This window comes from Trachurus japonicus, chromosome 12 (genome assembly GCF_045865225.1).
Source record: "Trachurus japonicus isolate A0001 chromosome 12, Traja_1.0".
Classification (NCBI taxonomy): domain Eukaryota; kingdom Metazoa; phylum Chordata; class Actinopteri; order Carangiformes; family Carangidae; genus Trachurus; species Trachurus japonicus.
Genome location: NC_140918.1, coordinates 347,022 through 366,975, shown reverse-complemented (window position 1 = coordinate 366,975; position 19,954 = coordinate 347,022). Strand labels below are relative to the sequence as shown.

The following is a 19,954-nucleotide window of genomic DNA, read 5'->3' as shown; positions in this document are numbered from 1 at the left end:
CAATGTGCATGTCCACTCCCGCCCGCACCTGCAAAACTCTGAGAATTTATGCCGCACAATAATAGAGATGCATTGATTTTGTGTCTTCTCCTGTCCCGCAGGAGAAAACACGTAATTCTATAGGCTATTAAAAAGAGACTCATGGGCTGCGTGTCTTTTGACGCACTGGTCTAGCGCTCCTATTTCGTTGTTTTCATTTTTCAATTCAATAAGGGCTGTTTCATATTCTATTCTCCTCTTCTGTATTTTATTTATTTTTCTACCTTTATATCTTTGTCACAAACAATTGAGAATCTTTTCCAAATATCAGACTTGCCTTGCTTATTTTTTGTGTTGTAGAGACCTTGTTTTAGCTTTTTTTCTATTTCATTTGTTGACTCCGTCATCCTGTCGCTCCCGCAGTGTTTTGTTTTACCCGCCCGTTCCCGCCCGCAGCAAAGTTCAAACCGCCCGCTCCCGCGAGATTTGGGTTGGGTCCCGCGGGACCCGGCAGGACCCAATCCCAATGCAGCCCTCTACCCTGAACCATCTCTGCATGCTGAGTGACAGACAAACAGCCAAACTCCACAAGTGAGTTTGTTTACAACTGAACAGCTGTAGTGAGGACGAGACGCTGCAGGAGAGGAGATTGTAAACTAAAGGTGCTTTTCCACTACAGCTGAGTTCTTCTAGTTCCTCCTCAGCGGGGGCGGGGTCGTAGCGGAGCCGCATTGTCCGTCTCTTTTGTTTCTCTCGTCTCTTCAGCTCCAAACTGACTGGTCTGCACCTCGTTAACTCATTGAGTGCCAACCACGTAATTTCTCGTTTTTCGTTCCCATGCGTTGAGTGCCAAAAACGAAATTTTTCGTTTTTTGCTTTTTTTTTAAATTATGAAAATAGACACTTTAATACACATTATATGTAAATTTGGGGACTCTACGACGAGGAGAACTGAAATAGATGACGATCAAAGTCACATGACAGCTCATGATCTGGAAGTTTTTATCATAACTCAGCTTCTGCAAACGGAGGTCTGCATGCAGATGCAGCGCAGCTGCTCCGCTGCTGCTCTGCTCTCACCCGCGAGGCTGCAGCAGCTGGGAGCTGAACCAGGAAGCTCTCAGCCCACTGTCTCGCCCGGTCTTCATCTGGAGCAACACCGTGTCCTCCCCAAAGTCCTCCCGCGGTAAAATCTGATGGTCTCTGGACCAAAGCAGACCGGCACCACCGACCCGTACCACAGAAGGACCGCGACCACCGGCGGGACCGGTGTTCGCGAGCCGCTGTGGCCGGCAGAGCCTCACGTTCCGCGGCGAGAGGCTGTGACACGGCACGGTGCGTCTGTGTTATTGCTGTTTAGTGGTGCCCCCCCCCCCCCCGATGGTGGTTTTGTGAATAGAACAACAATTGTTGTGTATATTTATCTTATACGAGCCCTTTGATCCAGAAATGCGAGTGTCTGAAGAGCGACAGACACAAACAGAGCACCTTTCATAAAAGACGCTCTATCTCCTTTTCTAGAAAAAAAGGAGGGATTTTGGTGAAACCCAGCCATGTTTAGCTTGACTTTTCTCAGGAACGGAGGCACGTAGAAACAAACGGTTTGTGGCCATTTGAAGGATAAAGTTAAACCTTTCAAATGAGCCACAGTATGTGTTGGTGGCAATAATATAGAATACACTATGGCTCTAAAATAAAAAGTCAAATATGGTCTAATTTGCCGGTACACTTGACTAAAACTTTGGAAAGGAGCGCGGCACTCAATGAGTTAACAGACCACAGTGGTTTAACACAGCAACATTTAACTCAGGTGAAGGAACAACAACAGTCTGATACAGATCAGCTGCTGGTGCTGTTCTGTTTTTGAAATGTCCAGGTTTGATTCTCATGTCGGACGTAGCGCTGCACTCTTCCAGTGACGACGCTCTGTCCAATCAGTGGAAGGCAGTCGGCTGACGTCACGTTTTAATACCGTTTCACATGAGTTGTGGGGGGAAAAACTGCTGTGTAGAAAACCACGCTGTAGTTCTGTGATCGAGTCGCAGACGAGTGTGTTTGGAGCTGACGGGAGGAGAGAAAAACGAGAGCGAGACGAACGTAGCGGCCGTGATATGACAACGACCGTGTCCCCGGCCGCTGAGGAGGAACTCTGCTGTTATGGAACAGGACCTAAACCAAGTCGAGTAGAGCTGGAACTTTGTAGTGTAAAGAGCCATTATTGTGCGTCTGCCCCAACTCTGAAGCTGAAGCGGCGCTCTCTCTTCCTCCTTCCCGTCTTTCTCTAGCTGTCCTTTCAAAATAAAAGCACAAAAAGCCGGAGGGAAAAAAACCAACAAAAAAACTCTGACTCGTGAGCTGGCGGTGGGATATTTAACGTGGCAGCCACCACCGAATTATCTATGCAGGAACAACCCTGTACATAAATGATTTTAAGAGAAGATTCTATATCGTATATATATATATATATATCGTTATCGGGATATAAAATGTTGTCCATATCTCACAGCACTAGTGCAGATTCGAGTTAAATTGTGATTCTCTGATATTGCAGATTTTTAGTTTGATGTGTGTGTGTGTGTGCGTGTGCATGCGTGTGTGTGTGTGTGTGTGTGTGTGTGTGTGTGTGAGTGTGAGTCCTCACGGCGGTGCATCTCTCTGTAGAGGATGGTGAGAGCCTGCAGAGAGTTGTCGTCAGTAGGTTCCAGCGTGGCCACTTCCTGAGCCAGAGAGAAAGCTTCGTCCTGCTTCCCCGTCCTCTGCAGGCCGATGGCCTTCAGCACCTAACACCACAACAACACAACAACACAACAACAACTCAACTGTTAGAGGGCCTTTTCATTACAGACCTACAAACTCTGGAGTAGTGAAAAGGGTGACAAGATACAAAACTAAAACCCTCTTCATTCACTTCTACTACCCTGGTTGACATAAAAAAAGGTGACTGTAGCCAAAAGGTGACCAGTTTGCAGGTGTGGTTATGATCACAATAACAGAATGGAACCGTTATGTTACGGGGCGTTCACACCAGACGGGATAGACGCGAATACAATCCCTAACATCACAACACAACAACAACACAACTGTTGTTACACAGCCTCTTCTTTATGATCACTAGGGTTGTCACAACAACCGATACTACCGGTACCAATTCGATACCAACACAGAAAAGAAATATTCGATACCTGCTTTTTTAGTTGAGTTTGAGTCCAGCCATGTTGGGTCGGAGATTCAACAAGCCGGTCGGGTTTTACAGTTATTACAGGCAGCATGCCCGTTTATCACCAATCTGGCCCTTCAAATTAAAAGTCCTATAGCCTTTCACATAGGCCTACAGTTCAGTCATGACTTTGACTTCATTTTGACCAGACAGGGCTCCAAATGTTTTTTGCTTGGTCGACTATTTGGGGGCAGCCCTTATTTTAAATTCTGTGCAAAAAGATGTTGAAGCGCAGTGATGTTAAACACTTGACATAACAAGTACATGGGTTCTGTTTTTGTTTTGTTTCTTAATCTTGGTATCGAATTAGCATCGAGAATCGTGGAAATTCACAGGTATTGGTATCGACTACTGAAGTTCTGGCATCGTGACGACCCTAATGATCACAATAACATAATGGAACTGTTATGTTGGTCTGAAATGTCAGTAGAGTGACGGTCCTCCAAGGAGACTGGAGGACGGAGGAGGGAGAGGAGAGAGAAGAGGAGGAAGAAGAGGAGGGGAGGACAAGGAGGAGTAATAGGAAAAAGAGGAGGAATAAGAAGGAGAAGAAGAGGAGTAGCAGTAACAGTAACAGTGTGTGTGTCACCTTGGCACAGTGCAGGTCCTTGTGCTTCTTCAGCAGCTTGTCGGCCTGCTGGATCGCCATCTTGTTGTTCCCATTGTCCAGGTAGTCTACACACACACACACACACACACACACACACACACACACACACACACACACACACACACACACACACACACACACACAGAGAGAGACACACACACACACACACACACACACACACACACACACACACAGCTCAGGGTCACCAATCAATAATCAATAGTCCATCAGCATCATCAGTCTGAGATGAGACCAGTCACAGCAGGAGGTCGTCTGAAACATGAACCAGCAGCTTCACTGGTTCTACTTTAAATAACTAATGAATAAACTATAAAACTAACTATCAACCAACCACCCAACACCACATATTAATTATCTACTGATATGATAATAATAATAATAATAATAATAATAATAATAATAATAATAATAATAATAATAATAATAATGATACTAATAATAATAATAATAATAATAATGATGATAATAATAAAACTAATAATAATGAAACAGAAAGCAACATTTACAAGCTTCACTTCCACTTTGTCCTGTTTCTTGTAACTGATTTATTTTTACAGTGCAACGGCTCCGTCAGCGTTTCAGTCTCAGGGACGTTTCACCTTCAACCACTTTAAGTCTTAGTCTTTATATTATATTATATTATATTATATTATATTATATGTATATATATATACACATATACTGTAGCTCTGGAAAAACATTAAGAGACCACTCCCAAAATGATCAGTTTCTCTGGTTTTACTATTTCTAGGTGTGTGTTTGAGTAAAATTAAATTAGAAAATGACTAAACTAGTCTAAATAACAAAAATATCAAGTCTTTTCAGATCTTTAATAATAATAATAATAATAATAATAATAATAATAATGCAAAGAAAACAAGTTCATATTTATTCCTAAACAACACAGCAAGAATATTTTACCTCAGGAAGAGTTTATAAACCAGTTTTAGTGGGATAATGTCGATGTTTAATCCAGCAGTTCATCATTCATACATGTAGAGATGCTTTTAACAAACATTTGTGAAAGTGCTCTCTTAGTTTTTTCCAGAGCTGTATACTGTATATGTATATTTAATATATTATATATATTATATATATATTAAACATTAAGGCTCCATCTGAGTCTGGATGTGAAGCGGAGCAGCAGTTTCCTCATGAACCCAGAGAATAGACATGACATCATCACACTGTCCTGTCTCACACAGTTAAATTTGGCCCCCAGCTGTCCTGACGAGAGTGTGTGTGTGTGTGTGTGTGTGTGTGTGTGTGTGTGTGTGTGTGTCTTTACCGTCCATTCAGAAGCGTTAATAGTTTACGGCGTCAGCTTTACGTATTAGTTCACTAACGATTATTCTCTGTTCTCTGACTTCAGACTTTTATTTTGAAAGGTCACAGAACAAGTTGGGAAACAGCTGGAAGAAAATAACTTAACTTATTAACTTATATATTAAAACATCTGGAGGACAGGACACATCTGTATTCCTGTTTTTTAGATGTGTGTATTTTTGAGTTTTATTCTACTGATCAACATCAACAACAGATTTATTCTGAGATTCAGAGATAATTAATCTGACATGAGAGAGATTATAGATTATAAACTGTCAGACTGAAGCAGACACCTGTCATCTATAATCTGTTACAGCTGTTACAACTGTTCAGTGGATTCATTAGGCTAATACATTCATCTGATTGCTTCATTTACATTTAAAAAATATATATAAATCTATATGTGATGTGTGTTTGTGTGTTAAAAAATCGATTTTCCCACAGCTGAACTGAGGAGTTGCACTGTTAAACTGGTTGTGTTAAATTCATGTGCATTGATGCAACAGCTTTTGGGTCAATCTTTAATGTAAATATTCATATTTTTAATAACGCACCGGGTTAGAGAGTTCCATCTTTGTTCAATCTGCAGCTTTAGTTCTGTGGAAATCTCTTTCATAACTGGTGTTAAAACTGAAATATCTCTGAATGAATCAATATCGAACTGATTCAGTAAATCAGTATTGATACCCAGCTCTAATATAACAACTGTCACATCTTTTTCATGTCTTTCCTCAGTAGAAGAGTTGTTTTAATGTGTTTTTGTCTCTTTGTCACAGGAAACTGTTTCTAAACCAACTCATCGATCAGTAGAGAAAATCACTGACATGTCAGTTTATAAACAATCAATACTCTGAATTCCCTGAGTGGTATCTATAAACTGCTAACACGCTGATTAGGGTTGGGTTTAAAAAATAGATTTTTACGATTCATATCGATCTTCATTTGAAGGATTAGATCGATCTTTTAATCTATGAAATGTTCTGTTTCCTCTGTTAGAGCTGTTGCACTGTTAAACTGGTCTTATTAAATACATGTGCATTGATGCAACTGCTTTTGGGTCAATATTTGATGTAAACATTAATATTTTTTATAATGCACCATGTTAGAGAGTTAAATCTTTGTCCAATCTGCAGCTTTAGTTCTGTGGAAATTGGTATTACAACTGAAATTTCTCTGAATGAATCAATATCGAATTGAATGGGGATCGACTTGATATTGATACCCAGCTCTAATATAACAACTGTCACATCTTTTTCATCTCTTTCCTCAGTAGAAGAGTTGTTTTAATGTGTTTTGTTGTGTTTTTGGCTCATTATCACAGTCAAAGCTCCAGGAAACTGTTTCTTATCGATCAGTGGAGGATTTCACTGACATATCAGTTTATAAACAATCAATACTCCTCAGTAACAAGAAGCTACCAGCAGCTGGTGAAGCTGTGAACATCTGTCCAACATCTGCAGCTGCTCTCATCAACACTAACACAGTTTAACAGAGTCTCTGTAGCGTTAACGGTTATTAACAGGCTACATGCTACATGCTAGCGGCTAGCGGCTAGCCTGCAGCAGCAGCATTGTCCTTTAACGGTGAATGAGCCTGATGCTAACAGTGGAGCTAACGCTGGAGCTAACTCAGCTAGCTGCCCTTAGCCCCACACTGGAGCTGGTACCGGACCGAACCGGACCTGGACACCGGACCAGGACCTCCACAACCGGTCCACCGGAACCACATTACATAAATAAATTAAATAAAAACATCTTTATCTAAAAAAAGAAAAGAAAAAGAATAAAAAGAAGCAGCTACAGACTGTCTGTCCCGGCTAGCCGACACGCTAGCATGCTAGGCTAGCTGTCAAACAGAGAAGCGTTAGCAGCAGAAACTCTCCGAACAGAGCCCCTCTACCCCCCCTAACCCCGCTCTAACACCACCACCAGACCCCTCCTCCCCCCACCGGACCAGCCGGGACCAGGTTCGAACCCCCACCCCAGCACTGAGAGTCTGTAACTGACCGTAAATGGGTCTGAGTCTGCGGTCGTTGGGGTCCTGCACATGGCCTCGAGCCGCCATGGTGGAGATACTGCTGCTGCTGAAGGACTGCGCATGCGCAGAGAGACAGAGAGGAGAGGAGGAGGAGGAGGAGGAGAGAGGAGGAAGAGAGGGGAGGAGGAGGAGAGAGGAGGAAGAGAGGGGGGAAGAGGAGGAGGGGGGGGGAGGAGGAGGAAGAGGAGGAGGGGGGAGGAGGAGGAGGAGAGAGGAGGAGGAGGAGGGGAGAAGGAGGAGAGAGGAGGAGGGAGAGGAGGGGGGAGAGGAGGAGGGGGGGGGGAGGAGGAGGAGGAGAGGAGGAGGAGGAGAGGAGGAGGAGGGAGAGGGAGAGGAGGAGAGAGGAGAGGAGGAGGAGGAGAGGAGAGGAGGAGGGGAGAGGGGGAGAGGAGGAGGGGGAGGGGGAGGAGGAGGAGGAGGAGAGGAGAGGAGAGAGGAGGAGGAGAGAGGAGGAAGAGGAGGAGGAGAGGAGAGGAGGAGGAGGAAGAGGAGGAGAGAGGAGGAGGAGGAAGAGGAGAGGAAGAGGAGGGGGATTAAAGGAGTTAGTGCTGAGCGCTGCAGCAAGTACTGGCAGTAATCAGACTACTCAGAGTAGTGGAGTACTCTGTCGGGGAGCAGAGTTAAAGGAGCTAACTTATTAGGGCCACGGGCCATCGCACCGGGCACTGGTCCCAACAGCTATGAAATAGCTGCAAAGCCCGGGCACTACTGTTATTGTGTGGATTTTTTCCTAGTTAGTGTCACACTATTGTTCTTCCTCTCCGCCATTTTCATCCGCCTTTTTACGGTCTTCTTCTAGTCCTTCATACTTTGTGCTATTTCAACAATTCATATATCAAAACATGCAGCTTTTTCTGGACTTTATCGGATGTATTCAAATTTTTCATACTTTTTATACTTTTTCAAATATTTAACTTTTTCTGTTTTTTTTTTCCCCCATAGAGAATGCATTGGAACAGTCTTCAAACTCTTCAAATCTTCTTACTTCTTTCAGCCACTAAAGCTTCACCATACTTCCAGCTAGAGACTTCATTCAAATTCTAAGCTGTAGACAAACTTTTTAAGTGTTCCTCTATGACTCAGCTTATTGATATCTTCAACAGTTTCTGATATTTGGCAGTTTTAAAATCATTAAGTTTTTTGACAAAATCCAGCTTTATAATGGGTGTGTGTTGCGTCTAACGAGCAGATTTCGATTCACTACTAGCCACAAATTATATATCAAAACGTGCGTCCTGATCGGGATCGGTGTGCTATTACTTTTCTCAACAGTGTACGTAAGTCGCGAAAAACTGCGCAAAATTTTGCATGTAAGTCAATGGGACGGGCGGGGAAAAAAAGAGCGAAAAAGACCAATCATTGGAGTTTAACAAACGTCTACTGCTCAGGCATACTTTCACCTAGAGACTTCATTTAAACTTTAAACAGTAGACACAAGTCTTGTGTATTGTCGTATTACTCCACGTTTTGATAGGTCATATAGTTTTTGATCAATCCCTGATCAATGACCATGATCATTTTTGGAGAAATTATGAGATTATAATGGGTGTGTATTGCATGGAATGTTCGTGTCAGAGTGCGTGACATCATCGGTTAGAGTGCGAGAGATGCCAGAAAAACTCCAGATTTTTTCTCTTTCCACACTCGGCCCGGCCACAATTTACACTCTACACACATGATTCTTTCAGAATTTGTAAGACAAACTTGTTATCTCTCATATCATGTGCTCAAAATATCAGAGAGACTTACAGAATTGACAGAATCAGCCTCTGAGTGCGGCCACGTCTGTCTCTGCTCCTCATTGACTCCAATACAAATATTTTCTGAGAGAAGCAGAACGGCCTGATGTTTTAAAACTGCCAGCGTCGCCAAAATATTTACTGTAGAAACACCAAATCGTACCGAAATTTTCAGGAAGTCCTTAGAGCAATGTGATCTGTGTTTTGTTCTGATAGGAGTTACCGTTTTGTCATGCTAAGCCTAAATGTGAGACCGGTGCAGAGGCAGAAAATGGCTCTTTTTCTCCACGTTTCTGTCTGTCTCAGCCTGCGGGGGCCCCTATCGCCGTGGTAACCACCTGGAGTTGCCGTGGTAACCTCTGATCCTCAGGCCAGAGCTCGTTAACTTCATAAACAATCCACCTGGCGCTCGTTTAAATGTTTATAAAGACACAGACACAGCTAAATCAGACTGACACAGTGTGTAGTATAGGACAACTTCATAGAACATCATTCACCTGCTGCTCGTGTAGTGACCTTTATTATGAGACAGGAGCTTTATTTTGAAAGGTCGTCCTTCCTGTGTGTTTGAACCAGAATCAAAACCACTTGATCAAATCATTTTAATCAAAACATTTTAATAAAAAGTTTCACCAGCAGCAGAAGTACAAATGTTACAAACAAATACATTTATCAGCTCAAAATCAAACATGGATTAAATCAAAACTTTACTGTGATTATTATTATTAGCTGGTTGTCGGGGAAACCTCGCAGACTTTTCAATCTGTGTTTATTGAAGTGAATAATAAGAATAATGCAGTTTATATAAGAAGCACCTGGTTTTAGTTGTTAATAATATAAACTATAAAACAGTTCAGTCCGACTCTCTTCACACCTGAAACTTTAACTCCAAACGTTCATGTTATTATTTATTCAGGGTGTTTTCACCGAGTCAAGCTTCATGGATTTCTGACGACGATGATGATGACGATGCAGCTCTTCAGTTCCACGCTGAAAAACCTTGCATTTTAAGACAGTATTGATATATTTTATTGTATTTATTAGTATTTTATTGCATGCTTTGTTAAATGTTTTTTTTCTGGTGTAAACGCTGGAAATTAGCTCTACTGAAACGACTTCTTGGGGCGTATTATATGTGTATTATATATGTGTTTTATGTGATGTGCATACTGTAGGTTTTCATAATGAAATGTTTTCTAGATTTTGATGCCATTTACACACAGCTCTGTTTCTCTTTTTGCATGTATGTGTATTTTATTTACTTCTGTTGAGGTTCAATAGTAATACTTAACTTCCACCTGACTCTCTTATTTCAACATCATTAGAAATCCTTCAATTTTTTATCTTTTTTTTTTTTCATTTTTGTTTGTAGGCTACTAGTTTAATTTTGGAACAAGGTGGAAGCATTTGTGCATTAAAAGCCAGTTGTGTAAAAGCCCAATGTGGTCTGTGTGAGTGAAGGTTGTCCTGTTTGGGAACGTTTTTGTGCACTTCATATACGTCAGCATCCAATGTGGCGTAAATAAACTTGTAGGCTACATACACCTTAAAGGGACAACGAGGAGTTTTGTAAAAGCGAAGTGTTTCTCACTACATTTATGAGCCTCCGCACCGTGAAATTCTTTGACCGGCGCAAGACAGACTCATGTTTTCATTCATCAAGAATTAAAGTCAGAGGTTGGAAGACGATCACATACCGTCGTAGTTCCCACCATAAACGGAGATTCATACGGCGGCGTTATTCTCATGACTCGCCACGAAACCGAAAGTAAAGAAACGCTGGTCGGCTCGCCCAGCATTTCCACCACCACTAATAATAACACAATACCTGTTCACACTCCTCCCCTCTGGAAGGCGCTATACAACACTGTACGCCAACACAACAAGACACAACAACAGCTTCTTCCCTCAGGCCGTCACTCTACTGAACACCTGAACTCCTGTTTGTGTCATACACTGTCAATAACCATCTATAACGTATCAACCCACTTACTCATCACTAAATCATCTTTCATGTCCCACTGTCACTGCCATAGATATTGCAATACAACCCTGCTGTAAATAACATATACATATACACACATATCCAGTATTTATTATTTATCTATCTATCTCATTGTTTATTTGCACCACCGACTGACCACCTTAATCCACCTGCCACTTTACTTATCTATGTTTGTACTTGTACGTGTTCTCTGTTGTATGATGTCATTGCTCAGTTCTTGTTGCTTCTTTCTTATGTGTGTACAAGTGAGCACATAAACCGGAGTCAAATTCCTTGTATGTCTGTGCGTACGTAAAAATCTGATTCTGATTCTGATTCTGATAACGATAGAGACAAAACCATATATTTATCTAAAACGGGCCCATTAAGGGACCGTTCGTTATTTATGGAATGGGCCACCGGAGGAAAATGGGGGGGGGTCATGTCATAATATTCTTTGTTGAGGGGTGGGTCCACTAAAAAAAAAAGGTCAGTGAGGGGGGGTCATTCAACATTTTGTCTGGAGGACACTGCAATGCCCGCAGAAAACAAAAACAAAACAAAAACGGGACATTTCAAAGCTGCAAGCACTGATGACAATGAGAGCAACGGCCCCCGAATCACAACGTTATGTTATGTTGCCCTGATCTGCCCTGAGTTGGTTTCGAACCCGGGTCTCCCGCACCGCAGGCGAAGATGCTAACCGCTTCGCCAAGAACTCAATAAGGGTTCTGCCTGCGGCTTAGCACGTCTCTTATGGGTGAGTGAGTTTAACTTCAGTACCATACAGAGGCTACGCTGCCTGCCTGCCTCATTGCGTAACTCTACATAGTCTGAGCAGCACGTACGTTCACGTTGCTTTTGTGAATTGTAAACACACAGACACCCCCCTCGGTTTTAGCGTCCAGCAGTTTAGCGGCTAATTCAACTGCAGTGATGGATAACTGTACCGGAGACAACTTCATGAACTACATTTGAGGAATAAACGGCAGCTTTTACCTGACGGGAGACCGACGCCTGAGCTACGGTAGCTTACAGTTAGCTGGTTTTATCTACTTCTCTCTCTCTTTCCCTCTCTTTCTTACACACACACACACACACACACACACACACACACACACACACACACACACACACACACACACACACACACACACACACACACACACACACACAGTTGTCTGTCATATCTGTCGTAAACCTTGTAATAATACGTTGTTGTTGAGTGCAGTTCACATTATTGTTGCTTCGGTTTGAGTGTGGATTAATTGTTAATGGCTTGTTGTGTAATGTGAGCTGGTCCAAAATCGCGATTCTGTTATTGATGAGTTGGGTTTTAATAACAGCTGATAAATGGCATGGATTGATGAGAAGGTGTTGCACATAGTTGTCAAAATGAAATAATGTAGTGTCACGCGCTACGTGATGCGATGTCGCGTGTCGATGACTGGGGGGGGGGGGTCATGTATCTTTTGATAAGGCTTAATGCAGGGTCATGTTAAAATTTACTGACTCCGACAGGGGGGTCATGTAAAAAAAAAAAAAAAGTCCTGTGAATCCCTCCGGTGGCACTGATGATAAATAACGAACAGTCCCTAACAAGTGGTAACGTAGATTCATCCACATTAATATGAGACTGTTTTATAACCAAATAGAAACTCCTCATTGTCCCTTTAAAAAAAAAAAAAAATGATTTTTTTTTTTATCCTAAACTGCTGGAAGTTGTGAATTTCCCTTGGGATGAATGAAAGTATCTATATCTATCTATCTCTGGCTGCATGGGTTTTGATACTGGTGTGATTTACTATTTGTGTGTGTGATTTATTATTGCTTTGGTTAAATTGAAGTATACTGAACTAGACTTAGTCAATTGATAAACCATTTATTCATTCTAAGCTTTTGGCCAACTGTATATCTTGTAAATATTTATCACCTGTGTAGGCTACAATACACTTTGCTTCATTCAACCTCCTTTGTCTATGGGTTTCATTCATATTCTGTAGCTCAGAATAATCTAGTCCTCCCACCTTATCTTCTATACACCTTCTATTCAACTTAGCACTTAGCGCTACAACGTCACCAGTGTGGTGTGTTGTGGTTTGTTTGCTTCATATCATGAAGGCCCCGAAGACGTTCTCGCTGGCCCCGTGCCGCTCCACCTTGGAGGAGTTGCTGACGCGGACGTAGACTTTGTCTCCGGCGTACAGGTGGAAGACTCCTCCCAGGAAGCTGTTGGAGCGCGTCCTGGCCCCCCCGCTAGAGGAGTACTTCCTGGCCTGCAGCAGCGTGACGCCGCCGCCCGTGTACTTGGCGGTGAGCAGGCCGACGCTGTGGTGGAAGATGCTGCAGTCGGAGAAGAAGACCTTAGAGTAGACGTAGTAGAAGCCCTCGGTCTGGACCTGCAGCCGCCCCGCCCCGTACAGCATCTGGTGCAGCAGCGGCTCAGAGCTCAGAGACCAGCACAACACCTGAGGGCCGTGGACCACGTCCTGGCCGTCTGTAAGAGGACAACATGACAACATGACAACATGACAACAACAGGGTTAGGGAATCATTTAAGGGATAATTCAACATGTTGTCAAATTGGCCCTCCATCTCTATAGTCATAGCAGTAGGTTTGTTACCTTTAATTGACCTCTGGCTAAGCCCCGCCCCCTCCACTCACTGGGACAAACAGTCAACATTGGGTGACAGTTGCTATGGCGACATTGGAGACATATGGAGACATTTCACAGGAGGCAATTGATGATTCTTGGAGACAGAAAGATTAAATATCATGTTGAAGTCATCAGTGAAACGCAGATAGCGACGGGCTAATTTCTGTTAGCCTGTCTATGGAGTTTTACATTATACGTTAGCATTAAGCTAGCGGACTTTATGCTTAGCTGTGATACTGGCTAACATCTAAACATCTCTGACAATATGTTGCCTCAAATACGTTGTTGACTTAACTTAGAACAGATGTAGACATCCTTGTTAAGTTTATCCAGGTTTAGTTGGTGTTGTGGTCTACCTCATAACTTTATCCAGAGCAGACACTTCTCTGGGTTGAGATGTGGCTTGGGAAAAGGTAAAAAAATCCCCCCGTGGCCTCTCAGGATACCTAGTGTCAGAGCTACATGTACCCCATGAACACCGTTTGACCATTTAAACTTAAAATGTCAAGAAAAAACATATAAAAGCAAGTGAAAACTGACTAACTGCAATGCATTTCAATGGACGTGGAAGCAGAGAATGTCCCAGTGTATGGGCTAGCTATGAGCACTGTGATTGGCTCATCGTGTTTGGGGGCGTGGCTTAGCCAGAGGTCAATTGTCGGTCCAAGCTATTTTTAGAACGGCGGAGCAGAGCCGTGAGCTGCTCAGAGCTACGCTACGGAGGCTCATTATGGGATTTCTTGGTTTCCCTCATCAAACTCATCAAATACACAATCCAACAACTCCACAACGCTCTGGTGGACAAGTTGTGAGCTGCACATTCACCACGCTATGAGATAATAACACAACGTTACCACACAGAGTTGTTTTAGAGGGAAATACAGAGACTGTTGATGAAAAACTGTCCCTGAAGGCAACGTGCATCAGCGGTTTTGCATGTATTTCCCTCTACAACAACTCTGTGTGGTAACGTTGTGTTATTATCTCATAGCGTGGTGAATGTGCAGCTCACAACTTGTCCACCAGAGCGTTGTGGAGTTGTTGGATTGTGTATTTGATGAGTTTGATGAGCATTACTAACGGCACTACTTTTTTCAGTAACAGTAGGCTAATCAAACAAGTTACTGTTACGTCCGTCACGATAGCGTTACAACAGTAAAACGCTCCGTTACTTGACTCAAGAAGTCCCATAAAGTGTAGTTATACGTTATAAACACATTATGTTTCAGTTCATCAACTGGTCAGAAAAAGCTGTTTATCTGGAACTAACCGACTCACTCAGTATCCCTCCACACAGACAGACAGGCTCTGTATCCCTCCACCTCTTCCACACGCTGCTGATCTAAACAGCCGATGGCGGAGGGATACAGGGCGTCATCATGGAGCCGGTCTGTGTGGAGGGATCATTTGACGTATTTGATCCAGAATCTGATCAGATTAAACTCTTTTAACGACTGAGCCCTGATGATGATGATGATGATGATGATGATGATGATGATGATGATGATGAAGGACTCACCTGTCAGATGGGCAACAGGTTTGGACGGGAGGACGTCGTGATGTTGGTCGTCAGGGGGAGACGTGACCTCTGGACCTGTGGGAGGAGGAGGAGAATATTTGTCTTATTTCAGGTCAAAATGTCTCATTTCTAGTCAAAACTAATCTCTTTCCACTTAAAATAAACTCATCACCTAAAAATGAACTTGTCTTTACATCATTTTCACTTGTTTCAAACTAATTTTCTCTTGAAATAAGTAGAAAAATCTGCCAGTCAAAGCAAGTTTTTTGTGTTTGTAATAAGAAAGAAAAACTTGCTCCACTATCAGATTTTTCTACTTATTTCAAGTGAAAATCAGCTTGAAAGAAGTAAAAAGTGTCTAAAAACAAGCTGCTTTTTAGGTGATGAGTCTTATTCTAAGTAGAATGAGATTAGTTTTGACTAGAAATAAGACAAATATTCTTGGTAAGAGTTTGAGTTTTTGCAGTGCAGGTGTTGACGTACCTGCCAGCAGCTGAGAGGACGAGGCCGAGGAAACCTGCAGACAACACAACGAGTCAATGAGGAGCAGAGAGAGACGTGGCCGCACTGAGAGGCTCACAGTTTAAATTCTGTAAGTCTCTCTGCTTTGTTGAACACATTGTTGGAGAGAGGACAAGTTTGTCTACAACTGTGGAAAAACTCAAGTGTGTAGAGTGTAAACTGTGTCTGGGAGCAGCGTCGAAACAGAAACGTTTCAGAAGATTTCAGACAACCACTCTAACCAGAACATTCCGTGCAACACACACCCATGATAATCTCAACACTTCACCAAATATGGTCATGGTCATTGAACAGTGATTAATCAGAAACTGTATGACCTATCGACACGTAGATCAACACACCAATAGACAAGACTTGTGTCTACATTTTACAGTTTAAATGGAGTCTGTAGGTGAAAGTATGTCGGAGTAGTAGACCTTTGAAAAAGTCTAATAAATTGTTTATTCCCATTCATTCTCTATGGATTTTTTTTTTCCGTCAGTTTGCGAATCGAAAATTGAATAACAATAGTGGCACTAATGTCCCCACTGATCAACAGCATTGATCCAACATGAAAACATCAATCAGATACTTTCATTCATAATCATCATGTGTAAGTGGTGCTTTAAATTTGAAATTCCTCCTCCACATCCAAGTGAACCAGAATCAGATCATAAATTGAACCAAGATGAAACAGATTATTCCAGTTTATATTATAATGTGGTGAAATGTGGTTGAAATGGAGAAATGAAGCTGTAGATGAACAAAGACACTGTGTCTAATTATGTCAGTGATGAAGAATAATAATATTATTGTGATGAGGAGATTATGTTATTAATATAAATGAATAGATGTGACTGTGTCAGTGAATCTTTGTTTATTATTCTCCATTAAATCTTCTGTTTCTCTGTGGCTTCATGGTTTCAGATGGAAGAGGCACTTCCTGTTTCTTTATGACGATCCTCAGGTCTGGTCAGAACTTCTCCATCTTTTCTCTCTCTTCCTCATCCACTTCCACTTCTTCCACCATCAGCTCTTTTCCATCTCTCTGTCTCTCTTGTTTCTGTCATGAGACTCCGTTGGGTTTAGAGTTTAGGGTTAGAGGAAGGTGAGATTCTTTCTCCACAAAACCCAAACAAAGTGTCGTAAACAGAAGTTTAGAGCTGCGACTCCACATTCTGCTGATGACGCACATGTTTTAAACCCACAGGGGCTCCGTCGTCCTGACAACAACCTCACCGCTGCTGCACGTTTCCTGACATTAACAGACTCACGTGAACTGAGACCGTTCTGCCTCAAACTTTTCATTCATAAAATGCATAATATTCAGATGTTAAAGTAGCTTCTTTATCACCAACGGACTGAGCACAGCGGCTCCTGACAGGAAACTTAGGGGTGCACACTGAGAAAAATATCTCCTCTGAGTCTTTGAGTCGCCCCTTTACAAAAAACACCAAATTTACTGGATGTACATGTACAACTAGACGAAACATCTATTTGCACCGTCTCAAACTGCTGAGGCAAAATGCTGCTATTTGGGGGCAGTTGTCTGGAGCCCTGCACTAATGTTACATTTCCTGTAATAAATGTTTATTATAGCACATTTATTATCTATTGACCCCATGGTGAAGCTGGTTATTATAGTACATTTATTTATTTATTATTGATGAAGCTGGTTATTATAACACATTTATTATCTATTGACTCCAGCTGGTTATTATAATACATGTATTATCTATTGACTCCATGATGAAGCTGTTTATTATAGTACATTTATTATCTATAGACTCCATAATGAAGCTGGTTATTATAATACATGTATTATCTATTGACTCCATGATGAAGCTGTTTATTATAGTACATTTATTATCTATAGACTCCATAATGAAGCTGGTTATTATAATACATGTATTATCTATTGACTCCATGATGAAGCTGTTTATTATAGTACATTTATTATCTATAGACTCCATAATGAAGCTGGTTATTATAGTACATTTATTATGTATTGACTCCATGATGAAGCTGGTTATTATAGTACATTTATTATCTATAGACTCCATAATGAAGCTGGTTATTATAGTATATTTATTATCTACTAAATCCAGGATGAAGCTGGTTATTAGTATATTTATTATGTATTGAACCCATGATGAAGCTGGTTATTATAGTACATTTATTATCTATTAAATGATATATCCAGGATGTAGCTGGTTATTATGTATTGACTCCAGGATAAAGCTGGTTATTATAACATTGTGAACCCATGATGAAGCTGGTTATTATAGTACATTTATTATAACATTGTGAACCCATGATGAAGCTGGTTATTATAGTACATTTATTATAACATTGTGAACCCATGATGAAGCTGGTTATTATATTACATGTATTATCTATAGACTCCATAATGAAGCTGGTTATTATAGTACATTTATTATCTATAGACTCCATAATGAAGCTGGTTATTATAGTACATTTATTATAACATTGTGAACCCATGATGAAGCTGGTTATTATAGTACATTTATTATCTATTACATGATAAATCCATGATGAAGCTGTATACTTACAGGTGGAGGATGCATCAGTCTGTAGATGAAGCAGCCTTGGATCACGAGGCCACACAGAGACACAGTCACCAGCAGCAGCAGCAGAGTCTGAGTGGCGCCGACGCGACGCCGCCACCGGCCCAGACCGGTGATGTCTGCTGGTCTGGGGCCGACGAGGCCGACGAGGCCGATGCCTTCTGGACCGGGGACGTAGTCGTCCTTCAGCGCCATGGCTCAGAGTGAGAGCAGTGAGAGCAGACGGACAGAGAAGTGTGAAGGAAAAGTGAAGTGGGTTGGCTCAGACAGAGAGAGAGAGAGAGAGAGAGAGAGAGTGACACTTATTATGATTAGAAATAGAAACTAGTTAGTACTGCAGGTCAGAACTGGAAAACTACTGTTAATAATGCACGATCTGATATCACCAAGTAATTAACAGCCCAGGATCAATGTCCAAGTTGTTCGTCCAGGAGCACTGTTACAACCAACCAATCAGGGGTCATTTGTGCGTTGTGATGTCATTGACAGTGCGACGTGAAAAATTCAATGTGCGTTAGCCTGCCTCCTTTTTTGTAGCCTGCCTTCATTTCAGCATTTCCAAATTCGACTTTTGATTGTTTTTAAAACATTTGTGAGAAAAAAGGCTTGATGAGCACGTAGGCTTATGTTTTCACACAGTGTTTAATAAGGTAGCTAATTTGCTAACAACTAGCAACTAGCCAATTGTTAGCCTAAGTAATACTTTTGCTTGGTTTTAAAACATTTGCGAGAAAAAAAAGTCTTAGCCTAATAAGCAGGTAGGTGAATGTTTTACGTGTTGGATAAGGTAGCTAGTTTGCTAACAACTAGCAACTAGCCGATTGTTAGCCTAACTGTTAAAACTAGCCAGAACAGTGAACAGTGGGTGAACTGTGCAGTTATTGCCTTGGGAAATATTCAGAATTACTGTCAGATAATGCATTTTGCCTTGATAATGAGTAGTTACTTTTGAGGGGCAGAGTGGTGGCTAACGCACATTGAATTTTTCACGTCGCACTGTCAATGACATCACAACGCACAAATGACCCCTGATTGGTTGGTTATAACAGTGCTCCTGGACGAACAACTTGGACATTGATCCTGGGCTGTTAATTACTTGGTGATATCAGATCGTGCTGGGTGATATAGGCTGCACGATCTGATATCACCAAGTAATTAACAGCCCAGGATCAATGTCCAAGTTGTTCGTCCAGGAGCACTGTTATAACCAACCAATCAGGGGTCATTTGTGCGTTGTGATGTCATTGACAGTGCGACGTGAAAAATTCAATGTGCGTTAGCCTGCCTCCTTTTTTGTAGCCTGCCTTCATCAACAGAACAGTTGTACAGTTACAATATGTTGGGAAGTTGCAATAAATACAATGCAATATAAACTATCCCTTTGTGTTGTGTCTCTCCTTGGTCTGTTAAGATAACCAAGACTTTTATGAGTCTTGAGGTATTGCCAGCCTTAATATCGCATTTGTAAATGCTCTACAAGGCATAGATAGTGCCCACTTTAGATGAGCTCACACAAAATACTTAATTAACAAGTAGTAAGTGCTTTGTAACTGCCTGAATTCATGAATTCCTGCATTAATAACTGTTTATAAGTCATCCATTGGAAATGAAATTTGTGAGTTTTTATAAAACATTTACTAACACTCACTAACCATTCATACTGGACGTGTAAGAGCGCTTGGGAATGCTGAATCCATCATTTATATATATACTATATAATATATATAAGCTTATTAATGAAGAGTAAAACATTTACAACTGTGATTGTAAACCACA

At 41.6% G+C, this 19,954-nt stretch overlaps 2 protein-coding genes across 2 annotated transcripts in view; both read right to left on the bottom strand.

Moving 5' to 3' along the window:
• Positions 1 to 7,252, bottom strand: part of naa25 (N-alpha-acetyltransferase 25, NatB auxiliary subunit) — a 33,320-nt gene extending 26,068 nt beyond the window's left edge. The window contains exons 1-3 of the mRNA XM_085792502.1: positions 7,160 to 7,252; positions 3,786 to 3,871; positions 2,621 to 2,759 (exon numbers count right to left, since the gene is read on the bottom strand). Of these exons, the coding sequence (XP_085648628.1) occupies positions 2,621 to 2,759; positions 3,786 to 3,871; positions 7,160 to 7,217 (283 nt within the window). The 5' untranslated portion in view covers positions 7,218 to 7,252. The remainder of the gene's footprint in view (positions 1 to 2,620; positions 2,760 to 3,785; positions 3,872 to 7,159) is intronic.
• A 5,768-nt stretch (positions 7,253 to 13,020) lies between these two features.
• On the bottom strand, positions 13,021 to 18,373 carry LOC146976730 (tumor necrosis factor ligand superfamily member 14-like). The gene is made up of 4 exons (XM_085794276.1): positions 18,164 to 18,373; positions 15,573 to 15,606; positions 15,090 to 15,164; positions 13,021 to 13,410 (listed from the first exon to the last, which is right to left on the bottom strand). Exons 1-4 carry the CDS (start codon positions 18,371 to 18,373, stop codon positions 13,022 to 13,024), a joined length of 708 nt encoding a protein of 235 aa, XP_085650402.1. The 3' UTR covers position 13,021.
• Positions 18,374 to 19,954: the final 1,581 nt, after the last annotated feature.

Coding starts and splice junctions, on each gene's coding strand:
- LOC146976730 (XM_085794276.1), bottom strand. CDS start 18,373: ATGGCGCTGAAGGACGACTACGTCCCCGGTCCAGAAGGCATCGGCCTC. Junction 15,165..15,572: donor GTCCTCTCAGCTGCTGGCAG/GTACGTCAACAC, acceptor CTCCTCCCACAG/GTCCAGAGGTCACGTCTCCC. Junction 13,411..15,089: donor ACCTGTTGCCCATCTGACAG/GTGAGTCCTTCA, acceptor GTCCTCTTACAG/ACGGCCAGGACGTGGTCCAC.